This window comes from Calonectris borealis, chromosome 5 (assembly GCF_964195595.1).
Source record: "Calonectris borealis chromosome 5, bCalBor7.hap1.2, whole genome shotgun sequence".
NCBI classification, from domain to species: Eukaryota; Metazoa; Chordata; class Aves; order Procellariiformes; family Procellariidae; genus Calonectris; species Calonectris borealis.
In genome coordinates, this window is record NC_134316.1 from 9,249,811 (window position 1) to 9,270,545 (window position 20,735).

Genomic DNA, 20,735 nt, shown 5'->3' on the forward strand with positions numbered 1-20,735 from the left:
GTGCACAAATGTTAACCTGAGTTAACGGCATGTGTAAGTGTTCGCAGAATCAGGGCTTTAAAATTTATGCTAACAAATTTGTGATAATTTTAAATTTCTGTTTTGCTCTGTGTGAGCAAGTAGAAGCAACTATTCTAAAGGGTGCTTTTATTTAGTACAATAAATCTTTCAAGGTACCCATTCTTTAATACTTAGAAAAATGACAGAGAGTTGCCAGCAAATGAGCACCATAAATTATCAGTCACCAATTAATTTGCAGTAAATGACTGTGTGTGTATGCTCTTAGTCCATCGCAAAAAGAGGTGAAATGTATTAATGTAGTACACCATGGAAGTTGTTTAAGTGAAAATATTTCTCTTTACAGTTGCATTGGGCCGGGAACACAGACAGACTAATTTAGCACAGCTCAGGCGATAAGTTGTAAGTTGTAAAATCACAGTAACTGGATCGCCTCTGATTTTGTCCTTACCTTTAGTAATGAGATACTCATTCATACAGGCTTTAAAAATACCTTTTTTATATTGCTGCAAGTACATGTAAAATTATATATACGTACAATGATTACATACAAGGAGATTGTGCTTCTCTTAATTTACATACTGGTGGATACTGGAAAACTTTTTTTTATGTCGTGTAGGAAGCATATAATAACTATTTCTGATACATGTTCTCTATTAAGTATCGCTTTTAGGGTATGTGTTTACATACTTCCATAAATAGTTCATGCATAAACATTGCATGGCTTGGAAAAAAATTACGAGAGAAAAATGACGCAATAGACTGTTAAATTTGTAGTATAAAAAATAGTGATGGTTTGCTGCATCAGTGCGAATTCTGAACTTCTCTCCTATGAGTGAGTGCACGGGTTTAGAGTGGTAGGCAGCACTGGTGAACGTTAAGTTAAAACAGTGGGGATATACTGCAATATTTTGGTACTTCACTAAGATACAAAAGTAAATCCCTTATTTTTCCAGAGTTTGCAAATATTGGAGTTGTCAAATCAGCTGATCTCTTACTAGAATATATGTAATTGATATGACAATTAAGATTATGTAGATATCATGTAAGTTATTACTTAGGGTTTTAATTATATTGTTAATTTGGGAAAAATTAGGGGAATTTAATTACCACCACCAGCTTATCTTGGAATAAATTTTTTTCATGTATTTCTGCTAACAATATGCCAATGTTCAGCTTAGTACTTTTTTTAATCCACTAATAAAATATTTTAAGTACTTTAAAAAGACCTCTCACAACAGGTGACTTAAAGGCTGGCTGCTCAGGCTGAATTTCACATTCACAGTTGTCTCTGAAGTTACAATTTGTTTGCCCTTCTGTATGGAGGTCCAGCACAAGATACCTCTGCTTTATGCTGCCTGCTTTCTAGAGCTAGGTGCTGACTGTGTATACGTAGGAGGACACCGTGGCTTTTCCTAAATGGTCTCTGCTTAGAAGTACCTCTTGGACTTTGAACTTGGACTCCTGAAGCATTTGTGAGTTGGACTCCAGAAGACCTTGTTCTTTTACCTGCTTTGTCACACCCCCCCACCACAGAATTTCAATTAAACATTAAAACCGAGCAGCTAGCTGCCCACAGGAGTCTCTTTTCCTTATCCGTAGACTGGATTCATAAGTCTTGACTGGATGGTATCCCTGAAACAAAACAAAGTGAAAAAAACATTGCTTGTAACTTCAAAACGAGTGACCCATTTTCCCTTATTGGGAGCTAAATTAAGTGTGAACAGAACCGGTTTACTGTTTTGTGCACGAAAGTGCTTTATAGGAAGACGGGGTGTGGTTTTGTCCGTAAACAGATGGAACAAAAGCCGTGGAAATTTTTCTTTGAAAAAAAGAGTTGGGGTTAGGGGCAGATGACACCAAGCTCTGGAAAAACTTTTCTCTCAAAGGAATTTGCTTGAAAGTTTGCTGCGAGAAACTGTAAGAGGAGGGTTTATACTGGAAGTTGAATCCTAGCCTGAGCTGTAGTGGTTGCCTCTGCTTCGACTATAAATAGAAAATACTTGTCTGCCAAATTTCAATTTTTACAGCCCTTTTGAATCCATGCCAAGGAAATAATATCTTAATTTGTATATCTGTTTATTTTCCTCCTTCTGTGCGTAACTTGAAATGGCAACTTCTATTAGATTTCTTTAGATTAACAGAAGTGCAAAATGAACTTGGATACCATTTTTATGTGGAACGTAAAAAATAGCCCGTAGCTATTTTTTTTTTTTCATGAGGGCACTCCCTCGCCCCTGAAATTATTGTGCTTATAATTAAGATTGCGTCAGTTTTTCTTAGCTGCCAAACTAATGTTACCTTGTTTCATGCAGTGTAGACGGCTGCGTGCATCGGTTTGTTGCCTTGGTGGCATGTGTCCAAACACTGGATAAAATTAAAGAAATGTTTAAAAATATGTAGACAGGATATCAGCCAATGTAAAATGTTGAGGCAGGCAAGTGGTTGGCAAACACAGGTATTTATTTATATCAAGTTAGAGGAGAAAATGTTGAGTGAACAGCTCGCTCTCCCACAGAGATGGTGCTCAAGCTGTGATCCTGACCATCAGGGATGGCTCTTCATTTCGAGAGGGAGGCTAATGCCTTGTGGTTAAGACCGGCGAGAAATGAAGAAATAACGTGCCACTCTAAATTTGGGCTTGCCACCGGGCTGTGCCTACACTGTCACGCTAGCAGCCGTCACTGCCAGGTGGTCAGCCCTCGTCCCGTTTGGCTTGGATCAGGACTGAGGAAGAGGAGGGCATTGGCATGGGACTGGACACTGGTGGCCAGGTCGGATGGTTGAACCATGCTGTGCTGTGGGTTTGAGCTCCTTGGTAGCACCACCAGCAAACAGGCGTAGCTCTGCCCTGTCCTAGTGCAGATGCACTGAAGGTCTTAGGAGAGACCCGTGCGGCCGTTTCAGCTCAGGGCTAAAGCTGGCGCTTAAGGCGAAGCTCGTGCCAGCCGCCGGCACGTTGGCTCACCTGTGGGCTAATGGGCTAATGTCTGGCGGGTGCAGGGTACGTGATGCAAGTCACACGACACAGTGGACAAGGAGAGGGACAGATGGAACCTCAAGTGTCCTCAAGGAGACGTACACGGGGTTAAGTGCTGAAACCCAAGCATGGTCATCTCATCTCCAACCTTGCTTCATGAGCGACTGGTTTTGCTACTACTGCTGTTTTCTATGTTGCTCCTCACCCTGGAGGTGTTGCTGTTTTGGCTGGGCTCCGGGTCTGGCTGCTCATCTCAAACTTGGAGCGTGGGATAAACAAACTGGGCATCTTTGCCAAAGTGCATGTTGGCTTTTTACAGTGGGAGGAGAATAACATTTTAAGTAGGCGAGGCTGTTTGGGAGGAAAAGTCTTGCTGAAGTGGAACTGCCTGTGAGTGCGTGATTCGTACGTGGAGAGATGGATGCCTGTAGTTTGATGATGGTGACTGGGAAGATCCATGCTCTTAAAATGATACATGGGTTTGGCATTAAGTGAATCCTGAATTAAAATAATAATAACAGTGCCCTAGCCAGGTTTTCCCTCTAGCCTGATAGATGAGGCTCTCTTCTGGAAGGTGGGTAATGCATGCTGGAAGCCCGTTAACACTGAGAAAGATTTCTAGTCTGTTAATTAAAAGCTGGGTGCTGCTGCTGCCAACAGCTTCCTCCTCTCCTTTCCAATTTGATCTGAAAGGGAGGAGGAGGGAGCTGGTCCCTGGTACTCTGAGGGGAAGTTTTGGGCTGTCAGTCACTCTCAAATAGATGGCTAATTTGAGGCTTCGTGGAGATGCCTGCACTCCAGAAGCAAGACTAGGTTTCAGAGGCTTTCTTCTCCTCAGCAGCACTAATTCTGGCAGGCATAGCTGTGCGTGGGCTCAGCGTGCTGCTTGCTGTTGGTTTTATGTAGAGCTGCCCGGCTCTCCCTGCGCATTTCACGGCACGAGATGCTGCGCGTGGCGGGCGGACTGTGCTCCAGGAGCAGGGTGCCTGCAGGCAAAGTGTCCTAAAGTTACGGCATGTTACGTCCCTTTGTATGGGCTGTCTTGTCTTGCTCCTCAGTTTATAAAAAAAGAAATACAGGTACTGATAAGGATATTGGGACAGGGTGTGGCCCTATTTTCTTGGCTTTGACCCTGGAGTTGTTTGGAAACCCAAATTTCTGTGCTAGAGAAAATTCCTTCTTCGGAAGGAGTTTTGTTGCAATCAGAGGTAAAAGAGAAAACGACAACGGTTTGGGGGGGAGAAATGCTGAACGTCTTGTGCTGGGAGTACTGAATCACTGTTTTTAGTTTCCTAACTTTGCAGATGGAAGCTGTTGTCAGCTTTGCTTCCTCTGGAAGATGGGAATATTCCAGTGAAGCAGCTGCAGACCCATCATTGCCGTTTTCCCATGGAAAATGTTGATATTATTAAAAGGGCACTTTCTGTCAGAAAGGCATTCTGCCAGACATTTCCTGACCTGGCTTTGTACTTAACCTTTTGTCTCGCTTTCTCCATCTGTAAAATGGATGTGCTTATTCTCAACCACCTGTATAAAATGCTGAAATTTGTGGATGAAGTTATGACAACATGGTCTCAGTTAAGATTCAGTTCCTTTGAAAGATTCAGCTGCTGTCATGGCAGTTCCCCATGGAGCTAGTCCCATCTCTCACATAGGTAGGAGCTTCTAAAATGCAAACATTAAACAAATACAAAGTATATTATTGTAAAATTATATGCATTCATCTATTCCATCTGTGCAATGTGCAGACGATCCCTTTATTTTACTACTGGTTCTGTGTGTCCTGGGAAGATTACTTCTTGTCCCTCTTCCAGTCTGCTGAAGATATGTTACTTTAACATTTGCTTTGCATAAATTAATCATGCTAACATATCAGGAATATTTTTGAGCGTGCTCCTGAACTATGATGGCAGATACTTTAGTTTGGGAATCTGTTTTTTTGTTGTTGATAACAAAAACAACAAGACAGGAGGAATGAGCTGTATTTCTCGTGGCAGTTTTATCAGTCTATGCTTAATGGACCGTAGTGGCTGTGGTATTTCTGTTCAGTCTTTGTTCATCAAAAAAAGTGTGTGTTACATACTCTAGTAGATCGAAAGCTAATTTGTGATATGAGAAGATACTCTCTTTGCAGCAGATGAAACAATTAGCACCACTTCAGTTTAATGTATTCTGCATTTGAGCCAGAGTTTCTACAGATTATGTGTTTATTCTGTAACTTTGCAGTTTGACAAATTTTGTTACTTTTAAAGAAGTTCTTAAAGTTGTTATGGTAATGTATTGTATGCTTTGGTAGGTTGACAGAGTTTGAAGATACACCAACAAGTCAGCTCACCATAGACGAGTTTATGAAGATTGACTTGGAAGAAGAATGTGATCCTCCTTCGTTTACAGCTGGTCAAAAAAAATTGAAGATACAGCAGGTGAATACTGAATCAGATGCTCTCTGTATTTCTCTCCTCTCTCCTCCCTCTGTATATTCCTTTTTGAATCAGTTAATACTAAATCCTAACTGACCAGCCTTTGATAAGAGTTAGTTACGTTTATTTTGAGGTTCTTGAGAGAAGGGTGAGCATTAGTGCATATGATACCCATTAACTAAAGGATATTTTTTTGTTTTACTGGCAAAGGGACAGCTTCTCAGTTAAAAAAAAAATTGTTTTTCTCCTATATCATTTTTGCTCCCTCCTCCAGACAGATGTGCTCTTTCAGATACGTAGCTTCAAATGTAGCTTTAAACATCCCGTGATGAGGGATCGAAGTATGTCTTAGCCAGCCTCTGCAGGAAGCAGAGAGTCGCTGCGCTTGTTAGTGCGGATCAGGACGTCTGGGTGGCCACGGAAACGAGCACCAGCTGAGCTTCCATGTTTTGCAGGATACCAGTGTTTGCTGCTTAGCCTGCGACTGCTGTATTGTAGATGAGGGCTCAGCACACTCTGTCCAGATGCTCCCCCGTTTGCAAGCTGTATTAAGTTATAGTAAGGACTGTTACCTCCTTTATGCTTGCTTTCCTGCTGCATGTGTTTTTCCCTTCTTGGGCCCTGACCTTTTACCAAAGCATCAAATCTTTTTGTCCTTACAAAACTGGAGGCTCTCATGTGACAAGTTAAGCTGAGCTTGTGGCATGGAGGTCTTGAGTAGCTGTCCTAATGTCTGCACTTCTCTTCTATGGGCTGTATGCACTCTTCCACCCTGGTTAGCAAGGATCAGGGTTGCAAAGGTGTAAGCTTTGTAATTGGATCAGAAACTGCAGGTTTTTTAAGGTGATACCCATGGTCAGGAGAAGTACTATTAAGTATAATTTTTTTTTTAAACACATATGAAAACAATAACCCAATTGCTTTAACGAGACTGCTGGTTTTTTGTGTGGTACAGCACCTGCTTCCACAGAGATTAGTTCTCATGTGGCTTAATTTCTTTACAAAGCATGAACTAAAGCTGGCACCAGAGGAGAAGATTTTACTACCATTTTAACCAACTCTTACATTATTAGTTTTCCAGGGTTTTTGTTTTTCTATTCTAAATATGCTATCATTAAAGGTCTGTAGGTGTGTTTGTGATGTTCTCAAGAGCCTGCCGGGTGCTGTAGGTCAGTACTTCACTCTGCCGTCGCCTGCGTGCTGTGTCTGGCCCAGGCAGCGCAATTTCAGCGCTGTCCTTGCGCTTGCTCACATCTACAGGCACAGTCATAGAGTCTTGGCTTCTGAAGAATGGGGCCTTTTATTTGCAGCTTGCCAGAGTGAAGGTTCCTTTGGAAGTATAGAGATGGGTGAGATAACATTTGAAATCGGTCAGTATTTTGAAACTTGTCTGTCTTACCTGTCTGACACTGTAAAGTAATTTGAGTTGGGATTCAAAACCTGCTTATTGCTTTTAAAATAACCTATGATTCTGTGTCTCTATATACAGTTCACAAACAGTACAAAGTTGTTTTTTTTTAGTAATTTCACGTTTATTTTGTTTATTTTCGTTTCAGCTTGAGAAGGCATTATCAAAAAAGCTGGAGGATTTTGAAGGTATCAGTTGTGTTTAGTGTAACATATCACTCATTTGTTCAAAGTGACATCAGTGATTGCTGAGTTTTATTTTTATTTCAACACCACAGGTGAAATATCGAGCTATCAAGATGAAATAGAGATTGAGTTAGAAAACAGTAGACCGAAAGCAAAAGGCGTATTTGCAAATTTCACTAAAGATGGTAAGTCTAGAAAGAGTTGTGGCTACTTAAATAATAACGGGTTCAGATCCTGCAGGCAGTCTTAAGTGTGTGAACTTTATTGTGATAAATGTGATCATGTATATGCTTGCGTAGTACAAGACCTCTATTGTGTTGGGGTTCTCTCTGCCAATTAGTTGGTTCAAATATCAGTCTTCAACTACATTGTTCATTACAATGATAGTTCATTAATGATTTCAGTTGTTTTTCTTTCCTGGTGCAGTATAAGCTTGGCACTGGCACCTGAGAATGTTCCTTTTCATCACTGAAAGTGCAGTGGAGCAGTATCTAGACCCTTCTGTCACCGAAACCCCCGGCTGACTAAGCGATACGGAAGGGCTTTGTGCTGGTTGAACGGGCTATTATACCACTAAGTAGCTGGCTTCTCTTGCAAAGCCCTTTTACCTGCCATAGTTTGATAACACAATACTTCTATTTTAAATGATGACTGTATTCACAAAAATACATTTTAATAGCCAAGGTAATGAATTTGAAGAGCATCTGGAAACTCCATGTATTCATACATTGTACTAAAATATTGTGTATTTCTTCTACAGATTTCCTCTAAAGATTTTTATTCTTTAAGTGAGCACCTCTTTATGTATTTAGTTTCTGTAACAGATGGTATGCAGTGATCTGTTGGTTGGTTTTTTTTTTTCCTTACAGATTCTATAGAAGATAATACCTCTAGCGTACTTGGAGAGGAGGAAGCAGAAGATGAGGAACTGGAAGCAGCTGCTAATCACTTAAACAAGGACTTCTATAATGAACTTCATGAGAAGGACAGAGTAAAAAAAAATGAAGATAGCGAATGCAAAAATGGAAATGAAGCTCTTGTAAGACCACCTGCACTGGAATCCTTGCTCGGCCCGCTCCCCACTGCAGCTAGTCTTGGCATAACAGAGTCCATAAAAGAGTGCATATCCACTAAGGACCAAGAGCCTGGTGAGTAGGAGATCAGTTCAGCTCAGAGTGGAAGCTGGACACATGCAGCCAGTTGTGGGTTTGTTGTGTAATTTCCATGTGTCTTGATGGTTACTGTAGTAACAATTCCGTGAAACACTCTAACATCGAGGTACAGGAGCTGTGAGGCTGGATGAGACCAGCCTGGTTGTTGATGTTGGTCGTTGGCATCTGCTCCTCAGGAAGCTGCAGGAAAATCTGGAGTGCCTAATTATTTTCTGAAGCCTGAGAATGTGTATCTCTTAGTCAAGTAGATTTGCAGTCATATGATAGCTGATTTCAAGCCATGTAGTCTCAATTAGGAAATTGGAGGAAGCGGATTCCTGTAACTATGACTGGGAATTAAAACCCAAGTGTGAGAATTTTAGATCAAGGCAGACTTTCTCAGGAGACATTTTACTGGAGTCAAACATGATGCAGTCTGTCTCTCTGATTGAGAATCTTTGCAAATGGCAAATATTTAGTATGTTTGTAAGAGGAAATAACTGCTTGTATGCTTTTTTCTTTGATATGGACTTTGGTGTGTGTTTTGGTGATTTTGCTCCATTTTTCTTAAAACTCCCAGATCTATCTGTATCATATAGCTCAGTATAATAGAGTGGGAGCAGGACTGATCAACTAAGAAAGCCAATTTTGCCAGAGCCATTAAGGCAGACACTACTGCAAACAGCCAGTCGTCCAGGCAGATTTGTTTGCTTTTTCTTATGTGTGCCTGAGCTTTATGGAGATGACTTTTTTTAAATTCCTTTTGCATCTTAATGACTCTGAGAACTGAACATATCTAAAGGGCATTTTATTCTTTATCGCAGTTAATTTTTCCATCGTAGGATACACTTGTCCAAATTTATTTTGTCAGCTTACTGGGGGGTCGATGCAGCAGAACATTTTATTATCCATACTGTTCTGATGCTAATTTCTGTTCAACAGCACCTACTTACAATAAGGTACTCCCTGCCTCAATAGATGTACTGAATGCATTCAGATTCTTACTATGTTAGTGTTCACATCCCAGAAACGTAGCAGGATGATTGCACGTTTATGTTTTGTACAAACGATATCATATAGAAACAGTTCGGTGGTTTTGGTTTTGTTTTAATTACGATTAAGAAAATGGATGGCTCGTGGCTCGTCTTTCTCCTGGAAATCAGCAGTTCATGTCGAAGAGAGGTCAGTAATGGCTAGAAGCTGTTGTTGTCTGACTAGCCAATGACCTGTAAAAATGATTTCCCAGTGATGGGCGTTTCTCAGCTGGCATTGCTATTGACCATTTTAATGGACAAGCTGAGGACTGAGTTTAAAGGTGAAACTAAGCTGGTATAGCCAGGTATGTTGCTCCGAGTTGGGCTTCAGGCAGGTGGGCAGGAGAGTGCATGGCTGCTCATGCTATGGCTTGTCTGCAGTTGCTGTTTGTTTTCTTTCAAAAGTGGAGGATGTGCCAAATGAACTGAATTTCAAAACCAAATAGGTTTCAGTATGTTCATTCTCTTTTAATGCATCTGAGAAATCATTGCAGGTGTTTGAACAAGTACTTATTTTCTTAACATGTTGTGAAGCTCATATGCCAAATTATTGTTTTGGTTTTATTTTGATTGTAGATCCCGCCCCAAACTTTTTTCTTTTTTTTTTTTTTCCTGCAATGACTCTGCTAATTTATTGTAATCATTTAAAAGTTTCATGTTAAGTCAGATTCACTTCGGTTATGTCTGTACTGCGGGGTAGTCGTGCTGGGGTGCAGTTCCCAGTCTCCGAGCCCTTGCCACGTGGTGCCTGCGTGGTGTGGGTGCACCATGGTGTGCGTGTGCATCACTCCCCTGAGGACCTGGGTTCAGGAGCCGTAACGGAGCCTCGATGTGTTTTGGATGATCGGGAACCAGGTCTAGCAGGCTGGGAAGTACACCTGGCTTGCAGTTGGCATGTTATTACACAGAATAAAGAAAACCTCTTGTTAAGACGCCTCCCGTTGGTCACCTGTGCATCTTAGCTCTGAACCTGGATGAAAAACAGTGTAAATGTTTCTGTCACCTCAGGCGATGATGTCTTGAGTTCTGCCTCATAGCCCTGGGAAATCTGGGAAAGGTTTGTACCTAGAAGTATTATCTTCTTCTATCAGGCCAACTGGTATAGTTATAAAAATCAGATGATTTCTAGGTTTCTGGGCCCTTCTTCAAGTCTCAAAAAGAAATGGCAGTTTTCAAAACTAAATATAGGATGAGAGAGTTGCTCAGAATTTAATTTGAGATGGCACAATTATAGATCATCTTGAAACAAAAGTAGTTGGTACCTGTGGAGGGAAGAGGGAAAGATCATAAAATTTCTTGAATTTATCCTGTGTGTTTGAGTTTAGTGTAGTGCAATTTATATTGTGAATCTCAGCTGGCCATAGGTTTGCTATGGTATTTCATGTTCTAACACCTAAGTCCGTTGGAGAAGGCAGAGAGTCATCATAACATTGCACCCTTAAGGTGATGTTTTGGTCCTTCTCCAGAGCTGTGTAAGTCATAAACCAGCTTCCCCTCAGCGCTCTCCAACCCTGAGTCATCTTCCACTGTGTGGACCATCTGGGTCAAGCTGGGCTGGAGACCTTAGCTGGGATGATTTTGTATCTCCTGCTGGCCTCCACGTGTTGTTGGATGGGTGTATTATGTCCGGTCAGTGCAGCGGTTGGAAACGGCATGCCTGGTGCTTCATGGTGAGGATTCCCAGCCAACCCTCGTGGTGATATACTGCATGGATGGGCAGGTGGCTATTAAGTAGGACTCAGCAAGCAGGTGCAGTATGTGCAATGTTTGGCGTCTTTAAATGCAGGGCATCTCCTCTCCTCTCTGTAATGATCTCTCTTCCTCCAGAAAACCTCTGCTGTAGGTATCTTCTACAAAGTCTTTTCATTTGGCTTTTGCATGTGGTAATTCCGTTTATAATTGTCTACATCAGCTGCTTTGCGAAATCTTCCACCTTTGTGCTATAGTGGCTGCAGCAACAGCAGAAGGTTTCTCACAAACTGCTTATGCAGATAAGACTTAGGTGCAAAGCCCAAGTATTAAGAAAAATTCAGTGTATTTTTGCTCCACTTCCAATTGGTGTTTGAGCAGTGTGAGCTTATCTATATGAATGTTTTATGGAAAGCGTAGTATTTTAGCAAATTTGCATTACAAAGAGAGCATGTAAGGTACCGGGTTAATGAATCTGATGCAGTAAAGTGCTTAGAATAAACACTACATTTGACTGTCTTTTTCCTACAAAGTGTATTAATTTGCAGAGACATTTAAGCTGAAATCTGTTTGAGTCCTTGCAAACGGCTTCTTTCTTATTCTTCATGATGAAAGTGCTTTATAGTGAGATCTCAGTTTCAGAGATGGAGATCGAGTACATCAGTCTGTCCGTTTTCCTGGCTGTGCAGCGTCCCAGCATCCTCTCCATGCTCTACGGGCTCTTTCTGATTCTGCAGTTCCTCAATACAGGGCACCTTTTCCTTTAGGAGACTGCCACAGTCCAGTATCATGGACTCTGTTCTCAGGAAATAACATTCTTTGGTGTAAAATTTCCCTTTGCAATTTATTTTTATGTCCCTTTTATACCACTTCAAATATTTTATCATCTTTCTTGGTGTTTCTGGCCTTCTGATGTTTGCTGGCTGTCACCCTGTCCTTCCCATGTCACACTGCTAGGCTGTACACCTCCAGTTCATCTCTTCTTGCCACATAAATCAGAAGTCATAAACTTAATTCTGGCCAGGGCTAAAAGTGAGGAAGATCTGATAATAACAGAGATAAAGGTAAAATACAGGGTGTAAGTTACCAACTGACTTTATATAACTTCCCCTTCATAATCTAGGTACTGTTTGAGACCTGATTTAGTTTTTATTTTGAATCAAAATTCACATGCAGTCACTTAGGGCAGTAGTTTCAAATAATGTATGTGAAGTGGGTGGTAACACGCTCCTGCACGTCCTCATGAAAGTAAGCGGCTTTTGCAGTGAGCAGTCACCGTGCATGTACCATCTTGTGCTTGTTTAGGCACCCAGCTAACTGCATTCACTGCTAATATGAGAAAGGTTCTGTGCTTGTTCATAATTAATAGTTTGCTCATTTATTACTCCTTGTATTTATGCCTCCATTACTGCTGCAGGCGTACTCTGACACGGGCTGAGGTCGAAAGATGTTGCCATTGATTTCTGTGGGTGTTAAAGACCCCATGCAGACAGCGTTCATTGATCGAGTAGTTGTCGTCCCTGCGTACCAGCGCTTTTCAACTTCTTACTCAAGGAGGACATGAAAAGTGGCTGAAGATGAAGTTATACGAGACAGGGATGGGCTCATCCTCCAGGATCTTACTCTTTTCCTCCAGATTTCATCCCCCTCACCCTACCAGCAGCCAGCTCCCACTTCATACTTTGTCCTGGCCCTGGGGCTTGCCCGATCCCTACGTGAGCAGGCTCAGCTCCCTAACCCAGCGAGGAACAATGCATGCGTGCATGATCCCACTTCTTTTTTTGGCAGCAGCAGACAACCAGTGCCAGCAGCGCTGCGGGCAGGGAAGTTTGCAGAAACGTGACATTTCTAGCAGGGTCCAAGCTGCCGTGGAAGGATGCTTAAGGGCCCACAGGCTGCAAACAGCTGGAGAACGGCTGTTGGCAGCGCGTGTGCCCAGGAGGGTTGTTCGCCCCATCCATGAGCCTCAGCCCGGATTGCTGCATGGCAGGGGGCACGCTCACCGCTCTTGCCCTTGCTGCTCCATCAATGGATGGGTGTTCACCTCCTCTGTGTGCTGTTTTCTTCTGGCATCCTCCTGTCTTCCTCAGATTTTTTCTGAGTACATCAGTGCCAACTGTTTGAAAATGTATAAATGTATATGTGCATATAAAAGTATACAAAAAGATATAATCAGTAATTAGAGAGAACATTCTGAAGCCCTATTAAATCATAATTACCGCATACATGAGACATAAAGCTGCTGAGTTTAGCGCTAATTGTGTTACATATGCAAAGTACACTTGGTCATCAGTGTAAGCATGTATGTCCCCATCCTGATTGCTCTTCTGGCTCTGGCTTCAATGGTGCAATTGCTTTTGTGTTTTTAAGCCCCAGCCGTGGAAACAAGCGGCACATGTGACCTGCGTGGTGCCACCTTCCTTGGATGATGCCTTCGGAGAACTTTGAGGGTTTGATCTTTGCCTCCATGTGCTGTTTGCTCTTTTGAAAATATTTTCTGTGGCAGGACTAGCTCTTTCCCAATTTTGAGACCTAAGCAATAAAAACCTTGGTACAAGCTAATCTTTCTAATCTAACCTCTATATGCCTACATTTGGCAGTTGTGATAGACTGTATCCCTGATTGAGCCTTCATTATGCTGTTAATGAGATGTGAAGAGCTTGCTGCAGCCAGCATGGTAATAGGAGACCACCAGCTGCTTTGAATGCAGTTTTTTGATACCTGAAGTCTTGGGTATGAATTACAGATGACATGATTTTCTTACTTGACTATGTATGTCACTCACACACGAGTATTGCGTGTGCATGTGTTACTCCAAAATCTGTGTACACATTTTTTCATGCAGGATCTTTGCATTTCGTTAAAGGATAGGAATGCTATAAATTCGTTCCATATTCATGCCGTGAGTAACTAGGAAGGTTAAGGGATGAAAACTAATCATATAGTTTGACTGAAAGATTTCCAAACAAATCTAGAGGAGTTTTGGAGAGAAACCTGCAGTTTGTTAGAGCCATCAGGAGATAAATTTGAGTGAAAGCATAAGTTGAATCATGTGAATACATATTTAGAACATTTGTGGATGTTTTAGGAATTTTGCAAAGCATCTATCAATACAGACAGTCCTTACAGGAAAACTGTCATTTTTGTCAGAAGTCTTGGTCAAAAAGAACTGCCCCAGAGTAATGGACGCTGTGGTCCGGAGAAAGTACTGGAGAGGGGGTTTCAGGTTCCTGAGCCAAATGGAGCAGACCGGTCTCTTACTTGGCCATGTCCCATGTGAGTGAATGCTCTTAGCTCCCGGCTGACCAACCTGGCTGTCCTGTTACCAGGTGAGGAAGTCTCTTTATCCCCTTCTCTCCCCATCTCCTTCTCCTTCTCCTCCTTCTCCTCTTTCTTCTTCCCCTTCCCCTTCTCCTTCTCTTTTTCCTTATTTTTTGTTTCACAAAATTCTGGTCTGGAATGGGAAATGCTTTAAAATCTTGAAAGCTTTTCCAGGCTTGTTTTTTTTTTGTGCCTGACTCCTGCATCACCCTGACTGCCAAGTGGGTGGTGGGCAACGTGTTTTTTCTGTCTTGTATTCTTCCAATAAAAGCATGACAGAAAATCAGTTTTCTTTTCAATTTGAGTAGCATAAAAGCCTTACGTTGCTCTTTGATGAGAAGGCTAACCTGCTGCTTAAGGCCTTATCCTCCCTTGCTTGAGGAAAAAAGGCAAAGAAGCTTCTCTTCTCTCACTGCTTCAGCCGGCTGCTGGCCACAGGCTCTTTGGAGAAGGAGGCAGCAGCAGGGCTGTTCCTCCGGTTCGGAGACACGCGCCTGGGAGAAAAGGGTGAACGTGCCAAACAGGGCTCTGGTGCGTCATTCTGCGTCTTGGTATTTGACATGTGTGTGCTGCTGCATTGATACTGCTTTTTAATGGAGCAAGGAGAAGCAATCAGCCCCAGCAGGTTTTTATGCATTGTTTTCCCTTGTGTTGAGGGGAAGTCCAGGTCTGCTGTCATCTGCTCTACCTAGGCTTAGGCTTAAGGAGGTGTCCAGGAGCACAGAGCTGGGCAAGCAGGGAGAAGAGGAGAAGCTCAGCTGGGGCTTTAGAAATGGTCCTTTTCCCGTACCTAAATAGCAGAATTACAAAAACAGTTGTTCCTCAGATACTAAGGGAATGTTGTGTTTCATGGTTGACTTAGATGCCTCGGCATTTGTAGGCACCAATCTAAGGTTTTCCTTCTGTTGGAGCTTCTTTTCAAGGTTTTCTCCTGTCTGCACTCCCTAGCATCTGAAAAGATGCTGGTTCTCAGCGTGGGAGATACTTTCAGGGGCATTTATAATTGCTCCTGTCTTTCTGGGGGCTGATTCTCAAGGAACCTGTGGCAGCGTAACCATCTAAGGGATCACTGCCCCGCTGCTAAATCTTGGTTGAAATAGGCTGTGGATTAAAACAAGACTCGGGGGGGTGGTGTTGGGGGGTGACGATGCAGACACTACAGGCACACAGGAAACCTGGCTAAAAAAACTGAGTAACTTCCCTGCTAGTATAAGAATTATATGATACTTCCTTTCTGCCAGAATTTGAGCCCATTAACGTTCACAGTTATTTGGTTAGGTGGCCAGTTTGCAGAAGAAACGGACATTCCTGCCCTGCCCTTCTGCCAAAAAAGAAGAAAAGTTTTTCACCAAAAAACTCAACTGAAAACTGAAATTGTTCATTAGAGAGTTGCGGAAAGTGAAATGCGTGGAGGCTATGGAGAGGACGTTGAATGTGCATGGAAAGCTAACCGCTCAGGAGGATGTTATTTGAATAATTCATCACGGTATCTGAAACGTGGGAGTGGAGGCCTGGGTTCAGTTCAGTTCAGTTCAGGGAAGCTTCATGGTCTCAGTTGTTACTGAGAATAAAGACTTATTAACCTAGGTCAAGGAGCCGCAAAACGTGCCCTTGGAAGAAGGAAATACAGCGCAGAGAAGTTTGCAAGGCTTAGCTACTTTGGGTTTAATATGATGAGTAATAAATCCATGTGCAGTGCTGTGGTGGATCCTGACCACTTCGCATTTGTCTTGCATCTTCTGAAAAAGCTAAAATCATCCTCCGTTTAGTACTTTATTTTCTTGTGGTACAGATTAGGCTGCAAACTGAAAATCCACTGAAGTAAACCCTTTAAATGGAGTGCTGCTTCTGCAAGGTTTTAATATTTCTGTGTAGCAGTTTGTTGTTTTGCTTTTGTTTGGTAGCTTTGAATTTAGTTTGAAAAATTAATTTCTATATCCTCTTAAGGATTAACTTCATCACACCCCTACACACTTCATCTCTTTTGTTTGTTGGTCTGAAATCCGTGGGACTGTCATAGTAGTCAAGATAAACACGTGTATGCATGGGTTGGACTGCGGCTTGAGTAGATGACCCTTGTAATTAGGGATTTCAGATAGGGCACTGCAGACTGTTGATGAAAACAGTCATGAGTTTAGGCTTGTATAATTGTAGTTTGACATTTTTGGTTTGCTAAATGCTTTTATAACTAAAATGGATGTATTATCCAATAGAGGAATATTCATGTTGACACTGTTGGCAATTAAAAACAATTTTGGAAACTGAATTTTATCTGATTGCTTTTGAAATCATTTTCAAATGTTACTTTAGTATTGGTTTATTTATTAGGTCTTTTTTCTTGTGTGACGATGAGATAATTGCTATTTATTTTTTATCCTGTAAGCAATTATAATCTAAGCAGCCAAGTATAGACTCTGCTTTGACCTGGAATCAGAGTGACCTGTCAACATGAGGCTACTGTACTCTTCAGCTTTTCAAATTCATTTTTTTTTTCATATGTGCTCACCAGAATGCATTCAATAGGGCGGAAAAAATTGCATTTAGAGTTTTCGGTGTTTATTAATTACAGTGGTGCAAAGCCGTAGAAGCGGGCAGGTAAGACCAACTTTGGGCTGGTTATTAATAACAAAAATAGTGATCTTTTGTTTAGGATTGTGTGGACTGTGTTGGGTCAAGAGTGTCTGAAGTGGCTGGACGAGGAGATGCCGGCAGGCTGTGGGGAGGGGTAGTTGCAAATTAAGGGGGGGAATTGCAAAGAGTTGACTATAGGGAATTTTTGCAGCCAGGTTTTGCTAAAAGGAAGCAGAAGATACTTTCTTTTAAAGTCAGCAGTTTAAGGTAAGGGTCAGCTTTCATACTGAAACATATGTGTACACCTAAGATTGTAGAAGTTGTTTTCTGTGACGAGAGACCTGGACATTTACAACTGTGCAGCAGAAATAAGGGAATGAATATGAAATGAGAGTAAACAGTGCTGTTAGGTAGTACCAGGAAAGAAATTTGGAGCAAGAAACAAGGCTCTTGAGATAGGTATAAACGCAAAAGCCAGAAGTAAACAGCTGTACAGTGGGTGGAAAGATACCATTTTTCAGCAAATTCACTACCTAAATGCCATATTTGATTTAGCTACGGTGAGGAAGCCACCATGTGCTCACAGATGGGAAGGAAGTAAAACAGTGCTCTGTGACCGAATTGTTAACACTTATATAGGAACAAGGCGAATGACTGATTTTGGAAGTTATGCTTAATGGCCCTTGCTAATTTCCTGCTAAAGGTAAAAAATGCAAATCCACGTTACCATAGAAGTCATGTATTGAAATGCAGCAACATCCATATCAACATAAAATTGTGTCGCCAGTGGTGGTATTGTATTCTGTCGATGTTTTTCATTAAATAAAACATACTTCAGTGAGAAGTTGCTTTTCCATAAAGTCTCTCTTTGCACTTCAAGCCAGAGTTTTTGCCCTTAGTGGGAGTACTGCTTTCCATGCTACCACCGTGTCTCATGGCTCTGTAGCTGCTGCAGAACTAACACGAAGCTCCTGTGCTAAGTTCTTCCCCAAGAGCAAAGATAAAATCCCTGTTTTATATTGCACTCTTTGAATTTGGCCTCCAGTTTTAACGTGGAGCAGGTGTGTCAGGATGTGATGTTGTGGGAGCTGTGGGTTGAGGTTAAGAAGTGCCTTGCCTTACTGGCTCACCCCCTCCCATCTACCGGCGTTAGTGCACGTGTAGTTGCCTCCCGCACCCGGCTCTGCCACAGGCTGGTGCAGCCATTCGTAATACCAGGGTAATTTTGGCAGACGCGTGTTAGGGAATGATGCCTTGGCCGGTGCAGCAGCAGGCGGGAGGGAGGCGGAACCCGCCGCGGAGGGAAGGGGCACGGGGCTGAGTCGCTGGGGGCAGAAGCCAGCTCCCCCAGTTCAGCTGGGGTGGGAGGAGCACTTTGGACCACATCTTTGCGGTGGCAAAGAACATGTGTTTTGGAGGCTGAGGGTGGCATTCGTGCCTGCACGGAGGTATGGGTGCTGGAGAGGTTTTACGATCCGTCAGTGAATGGGAATGGGCAATTTCAGAGATGCTGTTGCCCAAGTTCATTTTATATGCAGGGTCTTTGTACTGGGCGTGAGGTTGATGCTTGAAGTTCGGCTCCAGAAATGCAACACTTAGAAATCTGCGAGCAATGAAGAAGTTTGGTTTAACAAGGTGGGGAGGGAATTAAAAAAGGTACACTGAATTCTCTCCTGAAAAAGCCTTCTTTTAAATTTAAAGTTTATTGCTTTATCTCGATTTTCAGAAAGCTTGCATGAAACTTTCTTGTCTTTGAAAGCTTGATAAAAACTCTTGAAGTACTTTGACTGAAACAGAAAACTTAATAGCATTTTGAACATGGAACGATGTTTGTGGGCAAGTAATTTAAACAGGTAGTAATACGAAACTGTTGTACTTGAAAGCATACAATCGGTGTACACACACAAACTGGGTAGAATATCACTGGGAACAATAAAATCTAGGAATTCTTCGTACTACTTTCATTGCAAACAATTTTTATGGTATGGCCTGTGAAGCAATTGAAATGCAGAGAGCTGGCACATCACTAGATTGATAATTCCTCCTGCTACTTACAACTTATTCTCAGTACAGATGTCCCCAATTCTTTTTTTCTATCACATTAAAGTTTCTTGTCTGCTTCAATTTCATGCCTGCCTCAAACGTAGCATTTTTTGAAATTGTCCCTCCAATTTTTTTTTTTCCTCTTTAAAAGTTTATATCAGATGAAATCTAGCTGCTGTTTTTTATCCTAAGGTTTACACTTAAACTTTTAACAAGCTTGTTTTTAAGAACAGTCTTTCCTTGAGAGAGCACTTGGCAACTGTGTAAAAATGGCACCTACGTGCTGAACAGATTGGTTTGCAAAGCCACTGACAAAGATGAATGTTTATTCCATTTTACTACTTCTGGTTCTGCAGATGCAATACAGCTATTTTCTTTTTGGTGTAAGCGTCACAAAAAGTAATTTCCAATTGTGGAATGTTTATGATAATAAGGATGTATAACTAGGGAGAGCCCAGACTGACTTTCAAATACCAGCATGAGTTTGCAACGCTGGTAATTTAGAAAAAAATAAAGAAAGAACATTTTTTATTTTATTTCTTTGCTTAACACATTTTTTTAAACAATCACTGGGATAGAACAGACAGGGAACCCTACAGTGACTGTAGTTACTCTTCTGAATTAATTGCTATTATATTAATTGTTGATTCCCCAAAATTTGGCAAGCTTCCTCATTCTCCTTGCTGCATCCAAAGATTTCTACTTTTAATTTTACTACAATATGGAGAAAAATATAGTGTCTAAAAATAACAGAAAGCCCGAAATTGTTGTTCTTGTTTCCTTTCTTTTTTTTTTCCACACCAGTATAATTAAGGCTGTGATTTAGATGACTTTGTACTGTTCAAATCTGTCCTCGTCTTTTGGGCAAAACGTGAAATAACGTAGTCTGTAAGTTTTTATGGCCAGTAGACACGCAGTCAGTTTGGTCAGTCAAGCTGATTGACTGCAGTGTCGCCGCAGAGATGACATCGTCTCTTGGTAGCAGCTGAGAAACACCTTGAGAATTAAACTTTTGTGGATGCAGACGTTGGGATCCCTGCCTCCGCAGCCCCCGGCACTCGGTACTGCTTCACTGGCTTTCCCCGCGGTGATGCCGGTGGGTACGGGTGCCTTGGCACAGCCGTGCTGGCCGCCTGTCAGAGGTGTCCTAGCTATAAGGTGTTTCCATTGACTTGCAAACCTCTTCTGGGCAAAGGCCAAAAGTCACGGGTTCTCCGCTGTCACTGCCAGAAATAGTGATTCGTCCTTATTTTGGGTCTGCTACGCCTGATTTAGAGTGAGGGGTGCATTTGGTCCTGGTCCTAAAAGGCCCTCAAATGACATAGCTCCAGCTTCATCCCCTTGTTCCCTGGGGCGATGGAAGGATTGGGGTCCATGTGCCTGGTTCATCTCAGCAGGAGGTGAGGAGCTATTCCACAGACCAGTTTGCTGCCACAGCCCTGAAGTCTTTGTGGCAACTTGTAGCTACGTCAGCAAACGCTTTCAACCCAGATCATTCATTTCAGTTGGCAGTCGTTGACAGTAATGTTCCTTTGCTTGGCTTTATTTCAGCATTTAAACATTTTTATGTTGATTTTGATGACATGAAGAGAATTGCATGGGAGTGTTTTGTCTGGACTTTAGTATTTTCTGCTTTATCTTGCTAGTATGATCCAAAATCTTATTCTTGCAGGAGACAGGGCTTTTGTCTGTGCACCTTGCTAGCTCTTCCCTCATCCATCCATCCTTCTGTCAGCCCATTATCCTGGGCTTATTTCACTGCACATTTAGTGATGCTTAAGTCTGCTGTGGAAGAGTTTACCTAGTTAAAACCAACGTAAAGAACAATCCATCCTAGTCTTATCTAAAGAAGTAAAAGAAATGAAGAAATAAAATATAAATAAACATCTGTTCCATAGGAAAGGATAGTAGGTCT

At 41.9% G+C, this 20,735-nt stretch overlaps 1 protein-coding gene across 15 annotated transcripts in view; it reads left to right on the forward strand.

Annotated features, from left to right (window-relative positions):
• The window catches only part of BRF1 (BRF1 general transcription factor IIIB subunit), a 172,866-nt gene that overhangs the window by 92,336 nt on the left and 59,795 nt on the right, over positions 1 to 20,735 (forward strand). For all 15 annotated transcript variants that reach the window (XR_012673780.1, XM_075150913.1, XM_075150905.1 and 12 more), the window contains 4 exons: positions 5,295 to 5,421; positions 6,975 to 7,014; positions 7,104 to 7,196; positions 7,881 to 8,159. Coding sequence is in view for 14 of the 15 variants with exons in the window: in XM_075150913.1 (XP_075007014.1) it covers positions 5,295 to 5,421; positions 6,975 to 7,014; positions 7,104 to 7,196; positions 7,881 to 8,159 (539 nt within the window). In the remaining variant the exon portion in view is untranslated. The remainder of the gene's footprint in view (positions 1 to 5,294; positions 5,422 to 6,974; positions 7,015 to 7,103; positions 7,197 to 7,880; positions 8,160 to 20,735) is intronic.